Source organism: Neofelis nebulosa, chromosome 8, assembly GCF_028018385.1.
Source record: "Neofelis nebulosa isolate mNeoNeb1 chromosome 8, mNeoNeb1.pri, whole genome shotgun sequence".
NCBI lineage: Eukaryota > Metazoa > Chordata > Mammalia > Carnivora > Felidae > Neofelis > Neofelis nebulosa.
In genome coordinates, this window is record NC_080789.1 from 29400449 (window position 1) to 29417255 (window position 16807).

Below are 16807 nucleotides of genomic sequence, written 5' to 3' on the forward strand. Positions count from 1 at the left end.
TCGCTAAGTTCAAGGCCATGTGCAGGAGTGACCCTTTGTATTTATTGTGTTTGTAAAATCCAGGTAAACATAATAAACAGATCAAAAGAATTCAGTTAAAAAAAAAAAACCAGAAAAACAAACAAACAAAAACAACAGGTCAGAGTAAAACAAGGAGGTAAAAGGAAAAACAACGGAGGAACATTCGGGAAGAAGGAAGATTTATATCACAGGCTCAGTTATATTTGCATTTGAGTGTTGCCAGTTGTAGCCTAAGAAAAAGGGGCAGGGATGTTTTCTGGCTATTTGTGTTGATTCCCAAATTTAGGTTTCTGCAGGATAAGCATAAAAGTCAGCCACATGGAGAGCCAGGTGGCTGTGCTTCCCTGGCCACATTTCTTTGCACGCATTGCCTCACAACTTCGTATCGCAGTATGAAAATTGTTAAAAGAAAGGGGGAAAAAAGACAGAAGCTTAAATCATTTCTATTCAATAGTGAGAATAAATGGGTCTGCAATGCGAAAAGCTTACCAGGAACAGCACTTTGAGTTTATAGTTCTGTAATTTTGCTGAACTGAAAAGGCATTCCTTTCCCTTGGTCTTCAAAATGGTTCAACGTTCACATTTTATTAGCAAGTAAGCATGAACAAAACGGGTTTTGATAAGCACAAAAGCTGTTTTTTGCCTCATTATACTGGATGGCAAGTGAGATCTTACGGCTTCGCATCAAAACAGTGGAAAAACAATTATCTGTAGAAAGTATGTGCAAACATTTTTCCTACAAAGCTAAAGATTCAAGGCGACGTGTCTGGAATGTGTTTCTCCCTTTAGGCTGCCTCCATTCCATGAAACATCTGTCTCAATTTCCGCTCTTCCTGGAGCCTCCTTTTGGTCTCTGCAGATCTATTCCTTCTAAATCTGTTTCATTCTGATCCTGCAGATGGAAACCGTATGTCTCCCTGCTTAAGGAAGTGTGCCCAATCTTCTCAAGTGGAGATTTCTGGCCAAGAGTTACAATATCTTCATGTACGGCTTCCTAATGCACAAAATACAGTATGAGACGCTTTTGGTTTGATTTCATGCTTTAAAATGCATTAAAGTGGGCATTAACACATTCATGATTCTTATCAGTAAAATCTCTGAAGTTAAATATAAAGCTGTGAATTAGATATAGTTTGGACAAGCAAGTTTATATTTAATAAGTACTTGTTGATCATCTATTACGCTACAGCCTTGAGTTACAAAGGTAAAATATGTAACTCAGAGTGTACCATGTAGTGGGCTTGGATAGGCAGGAAACTGGCAGAGTCCCTACAATACAGGGAGGAAGGGCTGAAAGGGACAGACTCTCCAGAAACAGAAAAAGACACAATCCAGAAGTGTGAACTGACAAAAAAGTTTAGTGTTCCTTTAAAAGAGTAATTTTAATTTTCATCTGTGAAGCCACGCATTCAAATTTATTAAAAATAACATTAAATAATAAATGTATCTAATTTTAAATATATTACGATTACCTGAAACAGCTATCTAAAATACCAAAATATCTGGTCTAATTACATACTTATTTTATACATGAAAGTAATATTGTGCATACCATTTGACATTAAATACATTAAAAGGTAATTTGTGGTTTTTTTTTTTTTTTTGCTTATTTAATAAATGTGAATAAAGAAGAAAGGTGGGAAGAATCAAGCAGCCAGATAAGGGTAGTAAAAGGAGAATCTGAGATTTCTGGATGCCATCAGGAAAGTAGACTCCCAAAGTGTGCCCTTCATGTTGCCAATGAACTATCTTGAGCAGATTTCCTGCCTAAGGTTATAAGATTGTCAGGAAGGTAGATATTTATTAAGTAATGCAAAGGAATAGACGTTGAGACACGGGGAGGGATTTGAGAGTAAGCAGTTATTCTAAATGCAAATAGTGTTCTTAAAAGCAGTAGTAACTCATTACCTAAAATATGCAAGAAAAGAACACCATGTATAATCTAAAATATAATCTCTGAAAAAATATTTGAGTATTTTTTTTTTCAATTTTAACAGATGCCTTCTATTGTCAAAACTCTCACAAAGGCTAATTTTAACAAACCCAAATATTGTTGGTAATACTTGTTACTCAAATTAAAATTGAAAGTATATGAGAAATTGCACATGATAAAATCATATCGTTTTCATATATCCATACATATTTTTTTCATTTTAGTAGAAAGGGTACTTCTTAGTAAAACTATTGGAAGTGTAAATTGTAAAGAAACAGAATATTTGAATCTAGGAAACTAAGGATGAAAAGGACCGGAGCATACACATTAATTTCTTAATAGTGATTATCTTCAAGCAGAGTGGAATCAGGGTTTCAGGGTGAAGGGGACTTTGGGATTTTATTCTGCACACTCCTGGATTAATTTAAATCTTCCACAACAATAATGCATTCTTGCAATGCTATGTATTTATAAAACAATAAATGAGGTTTTTAAAAAATAAATAATCATATAAGAATGTTTTAAAGAGCAAGATAATCACCCCCCCCCAAAAAAACATGGGCATTGGAAATTATTACTAAGATTTGAGAAACAAAATTAATTAAACCCAACAATAACAATAACTAGAACCACATGTGCCCTCCCTGGCAAGCTGTCCTGTAGTGTTGAACTTCAGAACACTAGTGCCCTCTTGTGGCAAAAAAAAAAATGGATACATTTAAAATTTGTGTCCCTACCACACAGCGGGGTTGAGGCTTCCTGGTGAAATTTTGTTTCTTTTCCAGATTGAAATAGCCACAGTGATGCCTTCTGGGAACAGAGAGCTTCTCACCCCACCCCCACAGCCAGAGGAGGCTGAAGAAGAGGAGGAGGAGTCCACCCCTAGACTTATCGATGGCTCTTCCCCACAGGAGCCTGAGTTCACTGGGGTTCTGGGCCCACACACCAATGAAGGTCAGGTCCATCAAAGCTGATGTGAATGAAGTCCACTTGGTCATACCGCAACACCGTCAAGCTCTAAGGCCAGAGGCAGTCCACATGACTCACAGAGAAAGTTTTGCTACAGGCTAGGTTTGAAGCAGGAGATATGTATTTTGCATTCAAATATAAAGGAGTTTTAATAATTCATAAAAAGCAGTTTTGATAATTAATTTAATAATTAAATAAGCTTTGTCAGGATAGAAATGATCAAATAACCAAATCTGGGGATGAAAACATTCGCTTAGCATCGTTACTCAAAATCTTTGTGGTGGAATTCGTTTCTAGAACAAAGAGTATACTGTTAGCAAGATGAGAATCGATGTCTGACAGATGAGGCCACAGCAGTTCAGGGTGATAAGGTAATGACAGCTGATTGGGTTGACGGCAATAATACAAATATTTTACATTGACTGGGCACATACTACCTGTGGGCCATAAGGCTCAGCACTTCATATTCTCTCACTTGACTACCACCACCTGCGTGTAAAGGTGTGAGGATTAATCTTTTCATTGTTAATAGCTCAAAAATGGTAGGAACTTGTCGGAGATCACGCAGCTGTTAGTGTCACACACTGAGTTTAAAGCAAGCCTGTTCCGATTCTTGTCTGTGTACTTATTGGAACAGTCTTCTTCTCTCACTCAGTCCTAGGGAGCAGCAGAGAGGAAGGCATTCCATAGCCCTGAACTCCATCTTGTACAGCCTGAAGGTGACTTAAGCCACGGCCGTTAGGAGTTCCTGAGGCTAGATGTGATTCTATGATCTATGTTTCTTGTTAGAATTCGTCCGTGTCACCCCTGGAGGCACTCAAGTGGACTCACACCAGAATAGTTTCACACACAGAGAATGGCATAGTGAGGGGGTGTACAAAAATGAGCAGAGTTCCCATTGCAAAGGTTTATTTAGTACAGAGAGTGTCTCTGGACTGAAACTTCTGGAGCTATGAAACTTATCTTAAAATGGACTGCTGTCTTCGTGGATATTTTTGTCTAGTACAGGGAGACAGACGTGTAAACAAATGGAGAGGCAATAATGTGTAATAGGTAATATGACAAAAGGCTGTACAGAACATACTGAGAGAGAAAGCAGGGGAGCGCATTCAAATCCCAGCTTTGGGACTTGCTGGGTACACAATCTTGAGCAAGACATTCACTATATTTTGCCTTAGTTTCCTCATCCAAAATGTGGGATAACAAATAGTACAACTTTCTTCATAGAGTTGTTGTAAGAATTGAATGAATAAATTTAGTGCCTGACCCACAGTAACATAATGTTATTCTCGTTACTCCACTATTGATAAAAGAGCTTATTTTTTAAAATTCTCAACAAATATTTCAGTGTACAATACAGGTTTGCTAACTATGGGCACTATGTTGTACAGCAGACCTCAACAGCTGACTTATTTTGCATAAGCGAAAATTTACATGTGTTGAGCAGCAACTCCCCAGCCCCTGGTAGGCACCAACCTGCTCTGCCTCTGCCGGGTTTTAACTGTTCACCAGTAAGTGATGTAAAAGATTGTCTTTTGTAAAATGCTGCCTATACGCCAACCGCTAAAACATTTTATGTATATTAACCCTTTGAGGAGTCAGAATGATACTCTGTACTAAGTATTATTATTTCCGCTTTACAAATAGGACAACTAAAACTCCAACATAGGATAAAGTTGTGCAAGATCATGGCCATGGTACTTAGCTGTGCTGAAATGCAAATAGCGACCCCTATATCCTAAGCCAATACTTCAAATGAATACATTATATTCTTACCACATAGCTAACATTCTAAGGAGTAGTAGAGCACTCTACAAATAAAAACATGCAGATACGCACACGATAGAGGGAAACGTAAGTATCCAGCAGAAAGTGTTCAGCTGGGAAATTAAACATATATAGAACATTACTCACTTTTAAGTTATTTCAGATCCGTCAGAAGTTGACTGATCTGGCACTGTTACCTATACTCAGGTCTTTCAGCCAAGCCAGGAACAACAGAAAAACATAACACCCAATCTTTTAAAGCTTTGGATTTTGAAAATTGTGTTTAGTTTTTGAAATTATGGCTCAATAGTGTCAGGTTTGAACCCATAAAAAAAAAAATCTATGGCTTTAGGAAAAAAAAAGTTATCTGCAAAGTAGTCTGAGGGTGAGTAATGAAGTTAAAATTTTACACTTGACCTTAGCCAAAAGGCTGAGAAGCGATGAAGTTAAAATTTTAATTCACATTTTAATTTCCACAGAAAAATCAGCACCAGAAATTCTAAACTTTAAAATTAAATTTAAATCTTATACATGCATCATAGCTAAATAGCTTGGAAGGAACTATTTAGAGCATTAATAATCAAAATATCATTTTTTTTACTATGAATACAAATTTCTAAAAATAATTTTCTGAAGCCATATAAAATAGGCTTGGGTTATGAGTGGAAAAGTTAGAATTAAAATGTAACTGGTGTGAATATATATAAATTACCTTAAGCAATTACTGCTAAATTAGCAAGGCAATGAAAATATAGAAGAATCAAATACTTATTTTAAAAAGATATATATGTGGTAAATATTAATTTATAATGAATTGAAAATTAGCAAGTGTTCAATATTTTATAGTTCCCCTTAAATTTTCTTTCCTAGATTTCCATTCCTAAAATAGTTTTCATTCCCAGAGCTGTTATTGTAAATAATTTCCCTACTTAATAATAACAATAAGACCTTAGTAGGTGCACTAATAATTCTTGATCACAAACCACAAGTAGATCCCTCCGCGAAGGCAACCAAATGTCCGGGTCTGCCTGGGAGTGAGGCGTCCCATAGTGGGGGGGTTTCAAGGCTAACACCAGGAAAGTCCCAGCTAAACTGGGATGAACTGATCACTGAGCGATTGCAAGGAAGCTCTTCCCATCACTTTCGTCTAGTTTCGCTCATGGCTATTTCACATTCTCCATTCATCTCACATCTTAACCACCCTTCTTCTCCTCCTCCCTTTTTTCTTCAAGCTCATCAGAGAGCCAAGCCTCTTGCTCAACAGAGAAAATGCAATCTTCTGGTGAGCAGCTCTTGGTCTTTCTGTTTTGAGATGTAATCTTTACCTACATGGACATGCACGCACCTTATCTCCCTGTCCTCCTTTCACAACAGATAGACTGTCTGTCCTCTCAAATACAGGATGCGATCTTGCCCACTGTGGCTTTGAGTCCATGTCTTACCGCCCTCTCAGGATCCTTTTGATCTTCAAATTCTACTTTGGATCTCTTTCTACAAATTTCTCCTGCTTCAGTCCATTTACACACTGCATATATATTTGCTTATACTTATCACCATCTCTCTTTCTTCCTTCACAGTTAAACATCTCACTAGCATTGTCTATATCTGCTGTAACTACTTCCTCACCCTCAACTCCCTCCTCAATTGGTTGTTAATCTGGCTTCTAGCTCCATCACTCTGTAGCTCTTACTGAAGTTGTATATAACCACCGCAGTAACTAACCCAAAAGACATTTTCAGTCCTTAAATTACCTGACATCTCAGCAGCTTTAGAATGTTTTCTATTCCCTTTTCCTTTAAACTCTCTCTCTCCATTTGGCCTCCATAATATCTCCCCATCTTATCTTGCTCCTTTCCTTCTGGTCATTGCATTTCTATCTTCCTTTGAAGCTCACTGTCCTCTACATGACCACTAAACAGAGAGTGAAGGAGGGGTGTGTGTATGTGTGTGTGTGTGTGTGTGTGTGCACATGTGATAGAGAAATATAGATCAATATGTTGAGACATAACGCAGCTTCACAAATACCTTTTGGATATGTTGCCTTTTCAACATGTCACCATGACCCCAACCAAGCAACTATCATCTTTTATCTAGACAGCAAGTCATCTCCACTCTGTCCACTTGCCCTCCCTCAGTCTTCTACGACAACTTCAAGCAGAGTGTTTTCTTAATCTGTGCCAATCTGATCATGTAATAACTTGCCCATCCTTAGGATAAAGAACAAAACCTGTAATAGCACAGCCTATAAAGCTTCTGCATGGTCTGCCCCATACATTTCAATGCTCTCTGTGCTATAGACACATGGACCATCTTTTAGTCCCTCCAAAGTGAAGGTCCTTTGCAAATGCTGCTTCCTCTGCCTGGGTACTCTTTCCTCCCACTTGCATGGTTAACTCCTTCTGTTCTTGCAGATCTCAACTCAGTTATCACCTCCTCAGAGAACCATGACTGTCAGACTGAGTCAGATTCCCCTATTTTATGCTCATATATTTCATGACATTTTTCACAGTTACCATTTTATTTATTTGTGTGATTAACATCCTAAGCCAATACTTCAAATGACTACATTATATTCTTACCACATAGCTAACATTCTAAAGAGTAGTAGAGCACTCTACAAATAAAAACATGCAGATACGCACACAATAGAGGGAAACGTAAGTATCCAGCAGAAAGTTTTCAGCAGGGAAATTAAACATATATGATCTTACATAGAAGATCATAAAATAGAACTGTGTCTCCTCGTGTTCCTCACTATTTCACCAGCTAGCATAGTGTCATTGACATAGAAAGAATTCAATAAATATATTGAATGAATTAATATTAATGATCATTACTCTGTCATTTTTCTTGAAGCAGATTTTGTTTCAGTGAGGTGTTTAATTATTAAACCAAAGACTTAATAAAAATATTATGTGTGATGTTTTAACTTTATGAAAACCAGTCTTACTATTTACATTCGAAAAGAGAATTTCTAATAAGCATAAAAGCAACAACCACACTTTATCCACTCAGTAATTTGAAATAAAATTTACAACATTACAAAGAATATACTAATTGTCATGGCAGCTTTCCTTGGTACGTTTGACTTTAATTTCTATTTACAGAAAACTATGTGATAAAATATGAAATATCCCAGGGTAGTCTATATGAGACCCTACTATTATTTAACAAACATCTAATCACATTATTTCTTGGAAATTGCTTTTGTTACTGACACATAATTATTTGCCTCTACCTTGTAGACTTTCCAACCTGCCTTCTGTGTACATGTATAAGTACCACCGTATACTGTGATGACCATGAACTTGATGCTATTCCACCGCTGCCTAAGAACACCGCTTATTTCTATTCCCGCTTCAACAGAATTAAAAAGATCAACAAAAACGATTTTGCAAGCCTAAGTATGGATGACAGCATTAATACCATTTCTTCTTTACAGACTTTTCCAAAATTTTTGCACTATAAAATGTTGGTACTAAAAATGAACCTTGGATATGAAAATTGGCCCATAAACAACTCTTTTCTTATTTAAAACATTGAAGGTATTTTTAATTATATTAAAAATGATGAAGAATTAAAGGTTATTATGAAACTATATAGTTGATATTTTCAAATGAGCTATTTTCAAGAAATAGAATCATAAGTGTGTATATTTTATAGGCTAAAATTCATTATCATGTTATGACATTGAGTAAAATGTCATGGTCATATATTTACTAGGATTTGGGTTGTTTGAATAGATTCCCATTAAAGCACAGTTGCTTTATGATTGATGCATAAAAGCTTACATTCTGACTTGATAATTTTGGCAACTTAGGAAAGTTTTTACAAAACTTTATAAAGTGTTTTATAAAGTGTCTTTATAAAGTGGTTTGATCATTTGAGAATTTCTTTTTAATGCCTTTGTATTTTAATGCTAATGTATTTATGACTATTAGAAAATACAGCAATCTGGCATCAGTGAGGAAAACCTTTTAAATAGTAAAATCTAGACAAAGCTTATGAATAATATAGGGAAAGCACAAGTTATCTTAAATATAATGTGTCAATACTTTTGTTAAAGTTATGCTTTCTTTTTTTTTAAATTTTTTTAATGTTTATTTAGTTTTGAAAGAGAGAGAGAGAGAGGACAGAGTGCAAGTCAGGGAGGGGCAGAAAGAGAGAGTGAGACACAGAATCCAAAGCAGGATCCAGGCTCTGAGCTGTCAGTACAGAGCCTGACGCGGGACTGGAACTCACAAACCACAAGATCATGACCTGAGCCAAAGCCGCAGCTTAACCGACTGAGCCACCCAGGCACCCCTAAAGTTATGCTTACTTATAAGTGCATAAAAAATATGTATAGAACTGAGTGGAAGCAATTAAATTTGTATGTAAAGTAGTTAGAAATAATTATTTTATTAATTGTCCACTGATAATTAAATTCATTGTTAATTTATACTCATATTTTTATGTGAGCACAACATATTCAACACTATTTAACTACTTCTTTCATTTTTCCTTCTAGATGACTTAAAAAGAATTGATCTGACGTCAAATCTAATATCTGAGATTGATGAGGATGCATTCAGAAAGCTACCTCAACTCCGAGAGCTTGTCCTGCGTGACAACAAAATAAGGCAGCTCCCAGAATTGCCAAACACTTTGACATTTATTGATATTAGCAACAATAGGCTGGGGAGGAAAGGAATAAAGCAAGAAGCATTTAAAGTGAGTTTTAAGTTTGGATATGGAAGACTTTAATCTTTCCACCTCATTTGCTGTCATTGACTAGCTTTTTTATTTCCATAAGGAAAGTCTCAATTTTATGAGACTTTTAACTACCAAAAACAAAACAAAAAACAAACAAACAAAACCTCTAAATACTACTTATCAAGTTTTGGGGAAATATTGTGTTCTGGTAAGTTCTGAGGCTAGTCAAACAACAAGAACAGAAAGCAGAGTGAGAATAAGGAGTTGGTGGCTCTCTGGAACACCAGTCTACAAGGCGCACCTAGAAATGGTGTAAGCCAGACAATTTGTATTTCCCAGGAACTCCGCTCAAGGTGAATATTTTACATGGCTTAAAGGATAACTACTTGTGCAGGGTGAGGGAGGTGCGTTTAATAGAGAAGTCTTCTAAATCACCTTGTAAAAAGGATGGATTCAGTTAATCTTAGAAATTTTATTTTCTAAATGAAAGAAGCAAGTCTGAGGCTAGAATAACAGCATAGAGTATGAGAACACTCACCATCCAGCTTTCTTACCCTTTCTTTGTTCAAGCTGCTCTTCTAAATCTATGCCAAACAAATTTAAAATACTATTTGAAGAGACACCATGTTATTCCCAGGGAGAGTACAGAGAGCTGTGTGGACCCATTAGCACTAAGCAATGGCGAAAGTTCCATTTCTCCACTAGCTCTCCCATAACATTACCCTGGTAGGCATTGGAGTTAGGACACCTTATTGTATGTAGTCTGCCAAGGGTCAAAGTTCAGTCTCCCCATTCAGCTTTTGTTGGCATGGGTGATGGTGAGTCACGGTTTATTCTGTAGTATTTGGCTAGAGTAGACCTCTTATTGTCTAAATGTTTTTTGTTTTTTGTTTTTTATCTTGTTACGCTGCCCTTTTCCTGTTATTTGAACTAGAAAGAATAGGATATTGTTGGAGAGAAACTCTTTTCTCTATCCATAAAAAATAAAGGACCTTCTTCCTATGCCTTACCCAAACCTTCAAAACCCTATTGCAGAAGATCTTCCATGGGAAGACACTGCCTTGCTTAAACTGAAGAAGTTAGAGTGCACAAAGCAAGGTTCTTCCTACAGATCCAGAAACACGTTACGCTTTCATCAAGAAAGATTTGCTTACAGTTAATTCTTACAAAACTCACTTGAATTGTCTAGCAACTAGAGAACTGATCTGCTTCACCCTTGCAAAACAAGACCTGGACGGGCATTTTACAAGTAGTTGAAAGAACAGGGAATGGAAAATACAACTGTGGCACCGCTAATTTCCACTAAGTCCCTACATTTGGAATGTTTACAGGATATGTATGATCTCCATCATCTCTACCTCACCGATAACAATTTGGACCACATCCCTCTGCCACTCCCAGAAAACCTACGGGCCCTTCACCTCCAGGTAAGCTTCTACTAGTAAGGCATGCTCAATAGCTCCATGGAAAACAAAAGCAAAGAGGAGGAAGCTGGGATGCAAAAACTGTTTATAATGTCCTGTTGACACACAGTCACCATTTTTCTTCTTCTTCTCCCTTTATTCACTCTCTCACTCTCTATCTGAGTGCAAGGTCTTTGTATATTCATGCTTCTGTCTATACTGATTTATTTCTGATAACCATAGTCTCTAAAGATTTTCAGTCTTTATTAAATCCTAATACACCTTTCTGGCACATGAAATTACTTTTGAAAAAAAAAAAATCAAAACCTTTATCTCCTGAAGAAATGTGTGAGAACTGGAAATGGAAGAGAAAAAGGCGGAAAGAAATTTTTAATTTAATTTCTGGCTTTCAGGAGGAAAAAAAAATGTCAATTTTAGCTTTTGATTTTAGGTTTTATGCATTGAATTAAATTCAATCCTAGGACATTCCTATCTGCTGAGGGATGACAGACTTCCATCTCTCTGGATTAAGAGATTATTACTGTTGTCTGTGATAATACTGACCCTACAAAGTAAATGGGTCTCTGATGTTGCAAACACAATGGATTTGTATATACAATATGACATTAAAAAATAAAAAGTAATTGGCTTCACATACCCTACTCTAAGGTTTAAAAGGGCATCATTAAGTGCACCCTTTAAAACATTTCTCTTCTCATGACCACCGTATCAACATGCAGTATATAGCTGTTTTTCTTTGTTTTTTTTTTTTTTTTTTTTTTGAGAGACAGAGGATGCAAGCGGGGAAGAGACAGAGAGACAGGGAGAGAGAGAATCCAAAGCAGGTTTCACACTACCAGGGTAGAGCCCAATGCGAGGCTCAAACCCACGAACCACAAGATCTTGACCTGAGCTGAAGTCAGACGCTTGAAGAGAGCCACCTATGCACGCCTAGCTGTTTTAATTTACATTGTTTTCAATTTGTATTTATTTTTAATGCTTATATAAAAATCTCCAATTTTGATTCATTTCAAATGTTTGCCAAATATATATATATATATATATATATATATATATATATATAGGTAGATATAGATATAGTAATTAAGAATGAAGGCTCTGGCAAAAGCAGATTCCCCAGGATGAAATTCTACTCCCAACACTAAAGATTGGATAAAATCGCTGAACCTCCCTGCACCACAGTTATAGGAACACGGTAAGTTCTTACATGTGAGGCACAATTATTATTAACAGCAGGTACCTATTACCTATCAAAGAAAATAGTATAGCACATAGGCACTAAATCTGTTATTCCTGATGGACACTTTGTAATGAGAAGAGGGTCAATTCAACAGAATGATAAAATGATTATCAACATATATGCACCTAACAATGTATAATTATATATTCCTATATATTATTATTAATCATTATTATGTTATTATAATAACGATTATAAACAGTATGCCTCAAATTGTGTGAAGCATGAATAGAAGTGAAAGTAGAAATAGACAATTCAACAAGAGGTTGGATCTTCAATACTTCACTTTTAATAATGGGTAGAATGCTAGTCATAAGATCAACTAGGAAACAGTTCAAGAAGATCTTAGCAGCATCTGGTTGATCTATAAATCAACCAGACTTAACAGTCACCTACAGAACATTCTACCCAACAACAGCAAAATACACACGGTTCTCAAGTGTTCAACGAACATTTCCCAGGATAGATCATATGGTAGGCCACAAAACTGGCCACAACAAATTGAAAAGAATTGAAATGATGCAAAGTACATCTGAGTATAATGGAATTAAAATAGAAATCAATAGGGGCGCCTGGGTGGCGCAGTCGGTTAAGCGTCCGACTTCAGCCAGGTCACGATCTCGCGGTCCGTGAGTTCGAGCCCCGCGTCAGGCTCTGGGCTGATGGCTCGGAGCCTGGAGCCTGTTTCCGATTCTGTGTCTCCCTCTCTCTCTGCCCCTCCCCCGTTCATGCTCTGTCTCTCTCTGTCCCAAAAATAAATAAAAAAAAAAAAAAATAAAATAAAAAAAAAAAAAATAAATAAAATAGAAATCAATAACCAAGGAAATCGGGAAAATTTACAAATATGTGGACATTTAACAACATTTTCCTTAATTAACAATGAGTTAAAAAAGAAATTCAATAAATGATTTAAGCAAGGTAGTAGGTAACAAAATCAATATACAAATATTGATTGTATATGTATACACTATAAATGAACAATTTGAAAATGAAGTTAAGAAAACAATTCCATTTTATATTAGTCACAAAATAATAAAGCACCTAAGAATAATTTTCACAAAAAAAGTACAAGATATATAGATGGAATACATATTGTTGAAAGACTTCTGCACAGCAAAGGAAATAATCAACAGAGAGAGGAGATGATCTACAGAATGAAAGAAGATATCTACAAACTATACACCTGATAAGGGGTTAGTATCCAAAATATACGCACAACTCAAATAACTCAATAAAATATCGACTATATTGGCCAAGTACCTAAATAGGCATTTCTTAAAAGGAAACATACAAATAGCCAACAGGTATATGCAAAGATGCTCAACATCACTAATCATAAGGGAAATGCAAATCAAAGCCACAGTGAAATGTCACCTCGTTGAATGGCTATTATCAAAAAGACCAAAGATAACAAGTGTTGACAAGGATGTGGAAAAAAGGGAACCCTTGTCTGCTATTGGTGCAAATGTAGGGGTACAGGCATTCTAGAAAATGGTAGGGAGGTTCTTCAAAAAGTTAAACAGAACTACCATATGATCCAGCAATCCCATTTCCAGATATATATTCAAGGGAAACTAAATCAGTATCTCGAAGAGGTATCTGCACTTTCAAGGTCACTGCAGCATTATTAACAATTGTCAAGATATGGAAGCAATCTAGGTGTCTCTCAATGGACGAATGGATAAAGAAATTTTGGTATATGTATACAATGGGTAACTATTAATTCTTTAAAAAAGAAAAAAAATTCACCAGGCACCTGGGTGGCTCAGTCGGTGAAGCCTCCAACTTGATTTTGGCTCAGGTCATGATCTCACGGTTCATGAGTTTGAGCCCTGCATCGGACTCTGTGCTGACAGTGCTCAGCCTGCTTGGGATTCTCTCTCTTTCTCTCTCTCTCTCTGTCCCTCCAGCTTGCTCTCTCTTTCTCTCAAAATAAATAAATAAATACACTTAAAAAAAAAAAAGAAAAAATTCAAAAAAGAAAAAAAAATCTGCCATTTACAACAACATGGGTGAGAACATTATGCTGAGGGAAATAAGTCAGACACAGAAAGACACATATTATAAGACGTCACATGTAGAATCTAAAAAAGTCTAACTTCAAAGAAGAGAGTAGAATGGTGGTTGCCAGGGCTTGGGGGCTGGGGGATATGGGAACATGTTAGTCAAAGAATAAAAAGTTTTAGTTATTCAGAATGTATTAAGTTCTGGAGATATAATGTAATTCAGCATGGTGACTATAGTTAAGAATACTATACTGTGTACTTGAAACTTGTTGACAGTAGTGGATCTTAAGTGTTCTTACCAGAAACACACATAAAGGTAACCATATGAGGTGATGGAAACATTAATTAGCTTGCTTGTGGTAATCATTTCACCATGTATACATGTATCAAAACATTATGCTGTACACCTTCAATGTATGTAATTTTATCTGAGGAAAAATAGATCTAAATGAAGGAAAGATAGCCCATATTCATTGTTTGGAAGACTTAATATTAAGATGGAAATAATCCCCAAATTGATCCATAGATCTTTTATACAGAAAGTCAAAGTAATCCACTAAACCATTTGAACTTAAATGAGTTCAGCAACGTGGCAGGTGATGAAATCAATATAAAATATCAATTGCTCAATACACTAGCAATGAACTCAACCACAATGAGGTACTACTTCACATCCACTTGGTCAGCTAAAATAAAAAAGACAGATAATTACAAGTGTTGGTTAGGATGCAGAGAAAATTGGAACACTCATACATTGTTGGTGGGAATCTAAAATGGTGCAGCTACTTTGGAAAACAGTTCAATACCTCCTTGAAATGTTAAACATAGAGTTACTGTATGACCCACAATTCAACTCCCAGGCATATATCCAGGAGAACTGAAAACATCTGTGAGCACAAAACTTGTATGCAAATGTTCATAGAAGCATTATTCATAAAAGCCAAAAGTATAAACAATCCAAATTTCTGTAGCTGATGAATTGGTAAAAATGTGGTTATGTCCACATAATGGAATATTATCAGGCAATAAACAAGTGCCGATACACGGTACAAAATACATAAACCTTAAAAATACAATTAGAAATGAGAGAACCCAGTCACAGAAGATGCTACGTGATTTAATTTACATAAAATATCAAAGTAGGAACATCCATAAAAACAAAAAGTAGATTAGAAGTCATCAGGGGCTAGAGATAGAGAAAAATGGTGGGGGGTGGGGGTGGGGGAAGTAATTGCTAACATCTGTGGGATTTGGGGGGATGTTTAAAGTGTTCTAAATTAAATTATGGTGATGGTTGTATAACTCCGTGACTATCTTAAAAACCACTGAACTGGGGCGCCTGGGTGGCTCAGTCGGTTAAACAGCTGACTTCGGCTCAGGTCATGATCTCGCGGTCCGTGAGTTCGAGCCCCGCGTCAGGCTCTGTGCCGACAGCTCAGAGCCTGGAGCCTGTTTCAGATTCTGTGTCTCCCTCTCTCTGACCCTCCCCCATTCATGTTCTGTCTCTCTCTGTCTCAAAAATAAATAAACGTTAAAAAAATTAAAACAAAACAAAAAAAAACAACAACACTGAACCACACACTTAAAGTGAATGAATTTTATGTTATGTAAAATATATCCAATAAAGCTATTTTTAAATACATATTTCTGGGCCCTGCTTATGTCCCTAAGATTTGCTCACTCTCTTCCTCACTTTATTGACTTCAGCCATTTTGACTTTTTTCCCATTCTTGAACATTCCATGGTAATTACTCAGATTGAACATGGTGTTCTCTCTCCCTGCAATATTCCTACCTTGGCTCTTTCCATTCTCAGCTCCATTGCTACCTCTTAAGATAACTTTCCACAGTGACCACCCTTCCTTTTCCCTACTCATCATTTTTAGAAATAACATTTTCTTTAAATTTGTTTTCTCACTTTCTTATTTTACATTTCTATTACTGAAATGTAAGCTCCATTAGGGCAAGCACGTCTACTTTGTGCTTCAATGATTTAATCCCCACTGCCTAGAAAGTGTTCAATGCATAATGATCCCTAACATGCATTTTTGGATAAGAGAAAGAACAAAAGAATAAAAATGGGGGTGAGGCAAAATGCACTATGTTATTAATCAATACTAGGCATATGTTATATTTTGTCCTATAATTTATTATCATCTCTTTTAGAATAACAACATTTTGGAGATGCATGAAGATACTTTCTGCAACGTTAAAAATTTGACTTATATCCGTAAGGCGCTAGAGGATATTCGATTGGATGGAAACCCTATCAATCTCAGCAAAACTCCTCAAGCGTACATGTGCCTACCTCGTTTGCCCATTGGGAGTCTTGTCTAATTGCGGATAATGGTTAGCATTATGATGCCCGCTATAAGGAAACAATTCTTACTGCTCTCTTCGGAAACAAAAGCTCAGCATGATACTTTCAAATAGTGTTCTGAAAAATGATATAATTTCACAAAATACAACTAAAAGTTTTAAGATATGATGACAGTTTATCAATTTAAGCAAACACCAGATAAGTCAAGGATAAAAACAAATGATGTACAGAAAGAGTGAAACCAAATGATAAAAAAAAATATGTATCTATTTTGCAGATATTCTTGAAAATCACATGTAACTTGCAGGCTTTAAGGATTTCTGTCCCATATAGTTTCAAGTTAAGTACATAATAAAGAAAAAATTTTAAATGAGCACTTTAGGTGTATTGTCAAGATTTAGATTTTTTAATTAAACTTTCCTTTTCCTTTTTT

General features: G+C 36.1%; 1 protein-coding gene across 1 annotated transcript in view; it reads left to right on the plus strand.

Annotated features, from left to right (window-relative positions):
- EPYC (epiphycan) overlaps positions 1-16748 on the plus strand; it is a 36482-nt gene extending 19734 nt beyond the window's left edge. Inside the window, exons 3-7 of the mRNA XM_058741822.1 lie at positions 2740-2908; positions 7936-8094; positions 9201-9403; positions 10717-10812; positions 16221-16748. Of these exons, the coding sequence (XP_058597805.1) occupies positions 2740-2908; positions 7936-8094; positions 9201-9403; positions 10717-10812; positions 16221-16391 (798 nt within the window). The 3' untranslated portion in view covers positions 16392-16748. The remainder of the gene's footprint in view (positions 1-2739; positions 2909-7935; positions 8095-9200; positions 9404-10716; positions 10813-16220) is intronic.
- Positions 16749-16807: the final 59 nt, after the last annotated feature.